The sequence below is a fragment of the Anopheles gambiae genome, chromosome 2, assembly GCF_943734735.2.
Source record: "Anopheles gambiae chromosome 2, idAnoGambNW_F1_1, whole genome shotgun sequence".
Classification (NCBI taxonomy): Eukaryota; Metazoa; Arthropoda; class Insecta; order Diptera; family Culicidae; genus Anopheles; species Anopheles gambiae.
In genome coordinates this window covers 18,278,471-18,288,992 of record NC_064601.1, presented here as the reverse complement: position 1 = coordinate 18,288,992, position 10,522 = coordinate 18,278,471, and the positions used below count along the sequence as shown (strand labels likewise).

Genomic DNA, 10,522 nt, shown 5'->3' with positions numbered 1-10,522 from the left:
GGAATAGATTTTTTTTACAATATTGTGCAATGCGATTCACTATTTGCATAGTTTTGTTTTCTCATTTCCTCTATCACCAGCTTGCCACTACAAAACCCCCGGTCGCGTTCTGTGTATGCATATATTTCGTTATCTCTTTTTTTGTATTAATTTCAATACAGACGCTAAAATAATAATTCATAATAACACTTATTTCGCCTCTTGTGAACTAAAATGCTTTTAGTTTATACATGATCGCAGGCGTTCTTCGCTACGGTCTAAAACAAAACACTAGATACAATGCAACACTAGACAGTAAAGCGTAGCGCGTTCGCCCCTCCTTGCTCCGTCGCTATTCTATTGTCTTGAGAATGTGGCAAACCAACATGCATTGGCCTTGCAGAATGAACCGTGTGTTCTACTGTTGCTGTCCATTGAGCGCGCAAAGGATACTTGGCGCACTGCAGATATTGTTTTCATGGTACACTTTGCTCGGTACAAGTGCTCACAATCGTATGCGCAAACTATACTCCTGCTCAACAAAAATGCAAATGACACACTGCGTAGATGCTCTTCTGGCGTCGTGGTGTTGATCATTTCGAGAAGCTGCCCATTCCCAATGACAGTCCTCTGTGCTAGAGCGCATGAGTTTGCGCCAACACAAACCTCTTCTCGTGTTCATTTTTTCTTCTGCCAAAAGCTTGTTTGCATCTATATACAGTATTTACGAAACGTAACACCACCAATTGTGTTGGTGTGGCGTTTCTTCAAAAGAACAAGAAAAAAAAATCGATGCCAGTATTCCCCATTAATTTATACAAAATACATCCTTCAACAGAAATCACCGTTTGCATTGATATATTATTCTCGCTAAAACTAGTCATTGCCAAACTGATCAAACTGTTTGTTGTTTTGCTACATCTGCCCCATACACTTCCATCAAACAGCCACATAATCCAACCACGCGCACTGCACTGATTCTTTGAATCGCTCGGCAAAAGCTGCTGCCATCCCTTCCCGCGAACCTTACGTACGACGTTTAGCATTATTAAAGTTACAGTCCTATACAAATATGTACTACTTACATATACATATCATAAATTGCCTAACAATGCTCACACCTTCGTATTGCGCCGCTTTGTTTGCAGCTGTTTCTTTTTTTTTTACTTTACTTTTGCCTACATACTCTGTACTATTGTTTTACTGTTCTCCTGGTGCTTACGAACAACAGTGCTGCACCGCGCAATGATAAACCTTCGCGATCCTTACTTGCCCCGCCGTTTCGGTACAGTTTTTGGTGCACTCTATGCTAAATATTAAATAACTACCGAGTTTTGCTGTCCGGCGTTTGAGGCCGTCCCACTGCCGCCTCCCCCGGCAGCCGGGTTTGCCGTGCCAGGCACCGTTGTCGTGTCACCGCTTACCCCTTCCGGCAGCTGTTGCGTTTGGTCGACCTCGCGATACTTACGGAATGTTCGCCACTGACCCGTGTTGTAGTCGAGCGTGATAAGCGACTCCACCAGCATAAGGGTCGACTGGTCGTCCTGGTGCACCTTTTCCTTTAGTAGCGCAAAGAGAAAGCGTGTTAGCATTCGTACAAATCACACAGCCACTTTGGCTGCTTTGCATACTTACCAAACTTTCGTTCAGCTTGATAGTGACGACGTTTTCCGGCGACGGTCTGGGATTGTTGCGGTAGCCGGCCATGAAACCGATAATGATCGCCTTCTCCAGTCGCGATACGCAGTTGGCGCGTTTGAACATGTCGTGTGCTTCCATGTAATACTTGCTCTGCAAAATAAAGCGTATTATTAGATCAACCAACCAGTCCCACCATGGCAGAGGTTAGCTATACCGATCAAATGACTTACCGATATTGAAAGCCCCTTTCTGGCACCGGCTTGCTGCTGCTGCTGAGCCTGCTGTACCTGCTGTTGCTGACCGCTGCCTTGCGATTGCTGCTGTATCGTAACCGTGGTTCCCTGCTGCTGCTGCTGCGTTACTTGTTTCAGCTGGGCCCGTTGCACCTGAATCTGCTGGGTTTGAGCTTGCTGCTGCGGTTGCTGGACTAGCTGAATGGTCGTACCGCCGGTACGCTGCGTGCCCGGTGCCTGGAACTGGATGGTGTGCTGCTGCTGCGCCTGCTGTTGCTGCTGTTGCTGCTGCTGCTGCGGTATTTGCGTTATTATCGTCCGCTGGCCCGGCTGGCCCGCCGTTGCTGTCGTTTTGATCAGCTGCTGTTGCTGCTGCACACCACCGACGGCGGACTGTTGAATCGTTTGCACTAGCTTTGGTTGCCCGCCGGGCCGTTGGATAAGCGTAATTCCCTGTGGCAAAATCGTTTGCACATTGTTCGTTCCGCCGACGGGGCGGAAGATCACCTGCTGCTTCACCTGTCCCTGTTGCTGCTGCTGCTGCTGCTGCTGTTGCTGCACGTGCTGCTGCGAAATGTTTGTTATTAGTGCCGGTATGGTGGTGCTTTGCTGTTGCTGCTGCTGCTGCTGTATCACGGTCGTGCCCTGCTGTTGCCCTCCGCTCGGCTGAATGACGACGGGCGTTAGGGCGGGAATATTTTGATGCAGCGAGCTGGTCGGTACCAGGGCGGGTATTTGGCTCAGCTTCGTGTCCGACTCGGTTTTGATCAGCCCGGGCGGCCCGGTCAGTATGGTGGCCCCGCCCAGCCCGGACACATTCTGGAGCGGTATCTGCTGGTACACCGTGTTGCCCGACGCGTCCACCGTTTGAATGATGACGCCCTTCTGGTTCAGCACGTTCGACATGTTGGCCGAGTTGGTGACGTAGTACGTATTGCCCTTCACGTTCGGCGGCATGACGACCTGCGTGTACTTGGGCTGCTGACCGACCGCTGCCGCAGCCGTCGCTTGTAGGGCCTGCTGCTGCTGCTGTTGCTGTTGCTGCAGCTGCTGCTGCTGTTGGAGAATTTGCGCGACGGAGGTCGTCATACCGGCCGTCGGTGGGTTCTGTGCCGTGATCGTGATGGTGCGCTTCTGCGGCACTGCCGTGGGCGTTATCTGCAGCTGATTCTGCTGCCCCTGCTGCTGCTGCTGTTGCTGCTGCACCGACTGGATGTTTAGGATCGTTGGCTGAGCGGCGCCACCCGGCATCTGGGTCGATATGAGTGGGGGAATATTCTGCATCAGTTGGTTGTTGTTCAGCGACATGGTTGGGGCCGTCTTGATTTGCACAATCCGAGTACCGGCCTGCCCGGCAACCTGTGCTCCTTGCACCTGAATCTGCTGCGGGTGCTGCTGGATCAATTGCTGCGGCTGCTGAGCACGGGACAGGGTCGTTGTCAGGCTGGGCGTACTGGCAGAACTGACGCCCGACACTATTCGCTGAATGTTAAGCTGCTTTCCGGGCGACGATGTGTTTAGCACGAACGAAGTGAGTGGCGTTTTCTGCTGGATGATTGTGCCCCCGCCGCCTGCGGTGGTCGTACCGGGCTGCACCTGCTTCGTGGTGAACAGGATGTTGCCGCCCCGGTTGATGATGGTGGTGGATTTTGGAATGGAAGCATGCAGCGCGCTTGGAACGATCGATTCGGACGATATGATTTCAATTTTCTGCTGCGCGTTCGTGTTACTGCTGCTCGTTACCGCGGCAGCAGCGGCTGCCGCAGCGCTGATCGTTTTCCCGGTCGACTTTTGGATGATTTGAACGCCGCCCGTCGCTCCCGGTTGCGTTTGCAGCACCGATTTGGCCTGCTTCGGCGTCAGCGGCACCGTCCGCACTAACGATGGTGGCTGCGAGGACAGCGTGACCATGGAGCTGCCGACCGTACCGGTTGCAACGGCCTCCGTTTTGATGACCGTTGCGGAAAGCGTTTTCGTAGTAGGGTAAGCTAGTGGCGGCGGTGCCGAGCTGACAACGCTTGGCACGGAACTGACCGCTATCGATGTGGGCGACGTTAAGCTAATGGATTCCTTCTTCACCTCCTTCATTTCTACCTCCTCCTCCTCCTCGTCAACGTCAGCGGTTGCAGTTTGAGCCGCTGTGGGCGTCTGTTGCTGATTCGGCTGAGATACTGTTGCCGGTTGACTTTGCTGTTGTCGCTGGGGTGGCTGAAGCTGCGTTTGCTGTGCTGTTGGTGCTTGCTGCTGCTGTTGTTGTTGTTGCTGCTGCTGCTGAGGCTGCTGTTGCTGCTGCTGTGGCTGCGACACTTGCGCTTGTGGCGCGTTAGCCACAACCGTCGTTGACATGGCGGGTGTATCCTTGCTGCCAGATGTGGCAGGCATCGGCGTCGCCGGTTGACTGTACACCGTCGACGGTGCAGACAAACCGGCCGCATAGTCGGGCGTAGTGGTAACGGTCGGGCTCGAGGTGACTGGTGAGACGGCCACGGGTTTCGTATCGTTCGCACTTTGGCTCTGCTGTTCTGCGACCTTCTTCGCCTGCTCCTCCTTCTCCTGCTCCCGTTTGCGCTTCTTCGCCGCCGCATAGCCCAACGGTTGCTCGCCGATTTCGAGCAGCTTGATACCGCCATCCTTCCTGCCCGCGGGCGTCCGACTCATCGTTGGCCGCGTTTGGCCCGGCGTGGTCGGCGGTGAGCGGAACCCCCCGGTAGGGACGCGCGACGGAATACCCTTCAGCGGTGTCGTGTCGGTCATCTTACGTGGAATGCCACGCGACCGTAAAGGCACTGTCGGTGCAGATATCTTCTTGAGACAGCTCTGCGCATCGGAAGACTTCTGCAGCAGCTCCGCGCGTAAGGCCGCACTTTTCGGTTTGCGCTTCAGCGTAAAGTGTTTCACCGGCGTGGTCTGCTGGCCGACCACGGACACGAGCGCCGACTTGTTGAGATACTGGCACTCCAGCGGCAGCATGCCGAGGTCGGCATTCTTCACCACCAACCGCCGCAGCTCGTTCACCATGTCTGTGAAGATGGGCCGCGTCTCCTCGTAGTCGGAGATTTCCGTGTTCAGCGAGCCAGTGGTCGGGAGGGTTTTTATCGTTTCCGCTATCATTGACACCCATAGCTCCGAATCGAGACCAGCGACTTCGATCACCTCTTCCAACTCCGTTTTCCACTACAAAGAAAAGCAAAGCGCAAATTCATTAGTTGAGCAACGACCATGCGTAACAGCACAAGTGTACTGCAAGGGGGAGCAAACATTGTACAGTATTGTTTGTTGTCCATAAAACTTAATGGCAAAACGATTATTGAAAACGGTGTGTACGTATGACAGGTTGGTTGCTGTCGTTATTTTGTTGTTGTTTATGTTACACATCAGAACACATACACTCGCAAACATGCGCACACACACATACATCAACGCACTTCAGCAGCGTGCTTCTCCTGCGGCTTCTCCCGACCGCCCGCGCAACCACACGCACGGAGCACGAGCATCCAGAGGCGCAATCAACGGCACGACGATGAGCGCCTTATGATGGGCGCATTTATCAACAAAAACGTCTTCGAAACTCTTCCCTGGCCAATTGGAATTCGCACATCCGGCCTATAAAAAACACACACAATCTTTTTTCTTCCCGCAACATTTCCTTTTTTTCGCAGCGCCTACCACCACCAGTGCGCGTGCAACATCAGCATTTGGTGTTTTTTCTTCTGTTCTTCTCTCCTGCTCATCGCAGCGCCCGCAGCACCGTCAGTCGGCGCAACGTTGTCGTCATTCGGGCTCGGGCCCTCTCTTTCGCACCGCTTACCTCTTCGACGATCCGTCGCGGAATTTGGAAAAAGCTGAGCAGCAGTTTCAGCTTAACCTGCGTCTGTAGGTCCGGAAAACACTCCTTGATGTTCCGCAGCACTTCCTTGTTCAGTTGCGATGTGATTGAGCCGCTGATCCATGAATCGTTCGATGTACCAAGCTTATTGTGCAGCCAGAGTGAAATGTCGCTGTCCCGCACGTTCGCCATCTTGAAAAAAACTGATGCCGAATGCAGTGAGGTACGTTTTCCAACTCAGTTTCAAACACACACACGCACACACGCACACACACCACAGCACGGGCGTTACCGATTTGGCACGCTTGTGTTGTCAAACTTCGGGGACGCGTAACGCTCAAGGTGCCGACAGGCGATGGTGTGCGCGCTAACGCCAACCGATCTTTTGACCAGAGTGACCAGAAATACCGATTTATCTGCATTCCTACCGATTTTTTATATGCCTACCGATTCACAGATGACCGCCCTAAAACTACCGATTTTCCATTTATCCTACCGAAAATCACAGATATTTGATTTTTCAGTCGTTTTTCAAGGATCGCTATGCACATTTGTAACTTATCGCCCTGATGCACGTTTGTTTGCCTGGCACTTGAAAAATGTTACATTCGTTGTGAATTCAAAATTTGATCCGTTAAAATTTATTGTTCCTAATAAGTAAAAAATGTCAGTTGTGTGGATTTCGAGAATCGCTCGTCAAAAAAAATCATTTAAAATTTTAATTTGAATCTAGCTGTCGGTGGTTAAAGTTTAAAAAAATGATCGTTAAAATAATTGATTAAATTTAAATTGTCGCGTTCTCAACAGTGCTCCTGCCGAAATCTGAAATTATAATCTGGCTACTCTGGCCCGCAGGGCAAAAGCTCGCTCGAAAGCAAGGTGTTATAAATGACAAGGTGAAGTTGTTCAGAGCAAAATGACATTTCTCGACTTGACATTTCTCTTCCTGGGGCTCCCTGTATAAAAATCGGGGAGGGGTGGTGCGGGGTAATGAAATTTGTAGGCAGAGAGTGACAGATGTCCCCCACAATGTCGCCCAGCAAAAGCGATAAAAATCAACCTTCTAAATACATTATCCTTGCTCGAAAGGTCAAAAACCGTCGCAAAACGTCAAAAACGACCGTCGCCAGCGCCTCGAAATCGTTGCGAGTTTCGCTCGCTGGCGACGTCGGTTTGCAGTACATGCGACGCCGGTTTTGACGTTTTGCGACGGTTTTGCGACGGTGGCCGCCAAAAAAGCTCGCCTTGCCCTGTGGGCAAAGTGACCAGAAATACCAATGTCTAGGGAAAATCTAAAGTTTGAAGGAAAAAATCTCATTTTTTTTTAAACATTGAACTATAAAACTCAGCCAAACAATCAAATCAATCTAATTAATCCAGCGAAGAGGCGAATGAGCTAGACCGCAAAGTCTCTATAAAAATAAGTAAAAGTAAAGTAAGTAATCCAGCGGAAATCAAATGACAGCACGTACGATAAAGTTGTATCCAATGGAGCACTGCTGCGGCCCTAAGCGGTCGGGTGGAGCCCCAAGAAAAAGAACTTGTCACCACTGAGAAAAAAATGTGCATCTTAGAATTGGCTTAGAATTCCAATTTTCAGATCGACACTTCAGAAAAATCTTCATTTGTGTAATCGCTGAACCAAATCTAATCCATATCCTAGATAAAGGATGCATATTCTCGTGAGATGGAAGTTTCATTTTGCGCATTAGGTCCCCCCCCCCCCCACCCATCCCACTTAACACTTCTTTCGCTTTTACTTTTTTTTTAACTCAGTTAAGTTTTGAGTTTTAACCTACCGAAAACTACCGATAAAATTTTGATTGATTTGCCTACCGAAAACCGTCAAAATAATCTGGCCACACTGTGAATCACAGCGTCGCACAAAGCAGAAAGGCGTACAGACCAGCTCCATAAACAATTGGCGTGGTGTGATCAATGTTTTCGTTCATTTTGTGTTCGATTATTTAGTGTAACGTTGCGAAATTAGTTTAGTTTACGTTCTAGGCTTAGGATGAAGCCGATTCAAGTATTAGAACTGTTGGTGGTGCTGCTGTACGGTGGTAAGCTTCTGCGTTTGCCCGTTCGGTGCTAACAGGGCGGGGCTGTTTGGACTAGGCGTCTATTGTGCTTTGCTAGACGATCCTGTTAATTGCTTTTTAATGGCATCCGTGTCCGTGGTGTTTTGATCTGCATCTGCATCCTTTCCGTTTCAGTGGCTCACGTCTCAGCGCGATACAATTACACCATTCCGAAAATCCTTCAAGGATCATGGTTCTCGTGGGAAACGGGAAGGCCTACCTTGACCGTCCTCGACGATCACAGCATGTCTGACAGGGGCGACCTCATCAACATGTTGCGCGAAGGCTCCAACTACACGTTCATTTTCCGCAGCAGAAAGTGCTACCACTGTGTGCACGCGTTCCCCAGGACGTTGAATATATTCGAAAAATATGAATGTAAGTACTACTCGGAACCACTCCCGCAAGCCAACCCTCCGATCGTGTGCTTTAACATGACTGTCTTCCACATTTTTAGCTGTTTGTGTGACGATTGGACCAAACGAAGAGCCCACCATCGAGCGGGTATGCCGTGGATCGACCGATCAGCAGTTAATAACGCTGTTCAACGAAAACTACGTGCCCGTAAACTGTCGCTCCTCGCTTGAGGGAGTGTGGCAGTTTGCTTATCAGAATCGATTCCGCTTCACTGGAGAGTGTGACCATCCGGATGCACGGATTCACTCCTGCCAGCAGGCCGGCACGCAGTTCTTAATATCGAACGAAAAGTTTAACATCACCTACAAGCAGTGCATCGGGATGGCGGAAACGTTCAACGGTGTGGTGGAGTACAGCTGTCTGGGCGATTGGTTCATCGGCAAGAATCACTATTTCGCCGTGGCCAACACGAAGGAATCGCGAAAGGACGAAAAGTATCGGTGCTTTTTGAAGAATCGTGACGACGATCTGTACCTGGGCGTGTCGATTACGGCAGAATGTAACACGCTGAAGACGGTCGAAAAATCTCCCGAGCGTCTGCGCATCACACCCGTCAAGGCGGATGTCATCGAGCCGGGGTGCCGATTCCCGCAAAACTTCACCGGCGAGTGGATCAATACCGCCAACATCGACGGTGATGTAAAGATAAACGAAACGCACATCGTGGAAACGTACAAACCGGATCAATCGCGTTACCGCCGCACGATCTACGTGTGCCGGGAGCAGCGGGACTCGCGCATCATGACCGCCCGCCTAACGGTGGACGGTTGTCAGACGGATTACGTTTGTTTCGACTTCGTCCCGAAGCATCACAACGTGATCCGCTACCGCCGGGGGCTGGCCGTGATTCAGGACGACTTTTCGACCGTGTGCTCGTGGAAGCAGTTCAAGAACGAGGAACAGTGGCGCTACGATTTGCTGCTCGCGGCCAAACCCGTCCCGATCCGGTGCCCGGTCGCTGGCAAGTTTAACTTCACGCAGAAGGGCGAGGCACCGTTCAAGACGCGCATTCTCGGCGGCGTTACGCTGAGCCCTCGGCCGGACATTCGCTGCAAGCAAAACATTTCTGACTTTTCCGTGTGCGACGGCGATCAGAAGGAGATGATGATCGATGCGGACTACTGTCTGTCGGTGGACTATCTCGGCCGGCCGATCGACATCTACAGCGATCCGGATTACCGCATGAAGTGTATCGGCTACTGGCAGGAAAATCTGAAATCCTATCTCATCACGTACGACGATCTGGATCCGCTGTCCAAGTACCGCTGCTGGGTGTACCAGCGGGCGGATCTGAACCGCGTGCTGATGTCGCAGGCGGTTGGTGCGTTCTGCGATATCAATCAGGACGTCACCTCGTGGAACTACACCGAAGGGGCGGTAGTGGCGATCGACATGACGGAGTACGAGCGCGAGCGGGACCAGTGCCCGATGCACTTTGACGACGGTGAAAACCCTTGGCAGGAGACGGAAAACTTCATTACCGTGTTTCCGTGGGTCATCTATCGCTCGACGGCGGCACTCAGCAGCACACTCACTTCTTTCCTTATCTCCCTAGCAGCGGTTTGTTTGAAGGTGTTCTTCTAGAAGCAATTGAATCTCTTTGTTAGAAATTATTGCGTATCGTAAATATCCGTCCAAAACGTGCGCGTTACGGCGTGCACTATGTGCCTTCATTCCAACCATAATTGTAAGCGTAGTGCGACTTGACAAATAAAGATTAAAACCGTAGATAGTGACGTTGCTACCTCACTTTTAAAAATAAGCTACTTAGCATCTAACAATCTTTCCAGTTTTTGCAATCTATTTCCGGTCCAGTCAAGCTGGTTCCGTCCAAAACGTCCAAAAATATCCAACGCTTCAGTTAACCAAAATCGACACCGCATCGGAATTTTTCTAACTCACTGTTCTCCAAGACACTTCCGAGATGGCGCTGATAAAGCACAACTGAAATGCAAATTATCTTCTCGAACGAATGGAATGAAAGCTTTTGAATTGCAAATTACTGAAAAAAATCTTGAATGTCGGTCCCGGAAAGCAAATGGACTGGGATGGTTCATTCTTCAGCATCAAACATAAGGCGGTGGAGTTTATGTTCGAAGCTTTACTAGCTAAATTTAGCTTCGTTCATCTTTTCACTCGATTATTTTTGGGCGTTTCTATTTTTTGAAAGCAAATTGATTTGTAAAAAGGGGTATTATTAGATCGCTTAATTCAGTTTATTGATGAATACAATTCCAAATGCATTTAAATGGGGGTCAAATGACCCGCTAGGTATTGGTCAATCTTGCGTAAATTGACAGTTAGAAGTAGCGACCATTGTGCGCTTCATTTTTTATATTTATTTA

General features: G+C 50.2%; 2 protein-coding genes across 3 annotated transcripts; one reads left to right on the top strand and one right to left on the bottom strand.

Annotated features, from left to right (window-relative positions):
- Positions 1-107: 107 nt before the first annotated feature.
- Positions 108-5,954, bottom strand: LOC5667720 (negative elongation factor A). Of its 2 annotated transcripts, none has more exons than XM_001687772.3 (4): positions 5,662-5,954; positions 1,851-5,027; positions 1,615-1,770; positions 108-1,538 (listed from the first exon to the last, which is right to left on the bottom strand). In XM_001687772.3, exons 1-4 carry the CDS (start codon positions 5,869-5,871, stop codon positions 1,296-1,298), a joined length of 3,786 nt encoding a protein of 1,261 aa, XP_001687824.2. In that variant the 5' UTR covers positions 5,872-5,954; the 3' UTR covers positions 108-1,295. The 2 variants fall into 2 exon arrangements, with proteins under 2 accessions (XP_001687824.2, XP_061498486.1); XM_061642502.1 differs by having other exon boundaries at positions 1,300-1,532; positions 1,611-1,770; positions 5,662-5,929.
- Positions 5,955-7,531: 1,577 nt separating this feature from the next.
- On the top strand, positions 7,532-9,939 carry LOC1269270 (uncharacterized). The gene is made up of 3 exons (XM_307889.5): positions 7,532-7,742; positions 7,896-8,138; positions 8,218-9,939. The coding sequence occupies exons 1-3, from the start codon at positions 7,694-7,696 to the stop codon at positions 9,759-9,761; spliced, it is 1,836 nt and encodes a 611-aa protein (XP_307889.3). The 5' UTR covers positions 7,532-7,693; the 3' UTR covers positions 9,762-9,939.
- Positions 9,940-10,522: the final 583 nt, after the last annotated feature.

Bases quoted from the DNA above. Each gene is read 5' to 3' on its own strand.
- LOC5667720 (XM_001687772.3), bottom strand. From the start codon at position 5,871: ATGGCGAACGTGCGGGACAGCGACATTTCACTCTGGCTGCACAATAAG. The intron at 1,771-1,850 runs GTAAGTCATTTG...TTTATTTTGCAG, and splicing joins GAAAGGGGCTTTCAATATCG to AGCAAGTATTACATGGAAGC. The intron at 1,539-1,614 runs GTAAGTATGCAA...GCGCTACTAAAG, and splicing joins TCAAGCTGAACGAAAGTTTG to GAAAAGGTGCACCAGGACGA.
- LOC1269270 (XM_307889.5), top strand. From the start codon at position 7,694: ATGAAGCCGATTCAAGTATTAGAACTGTTGGTGGTGCTGCTGTACGGT. The intron at 7,743-7,895 runs GTAAGCTTCTGC...TTTCCGTTTCAG, and splicing joins GGTGGTGCTGCTGTACGGTG to TGGCTCACGTCTCAGCGCGA. The intron at 8,139-8,217 runs GTAAGTACTACT...CCACATTTTTAG, and splicing joins TATATTCGAAAAATATGAAT to CTGTTTGTGTGACGATTGGA.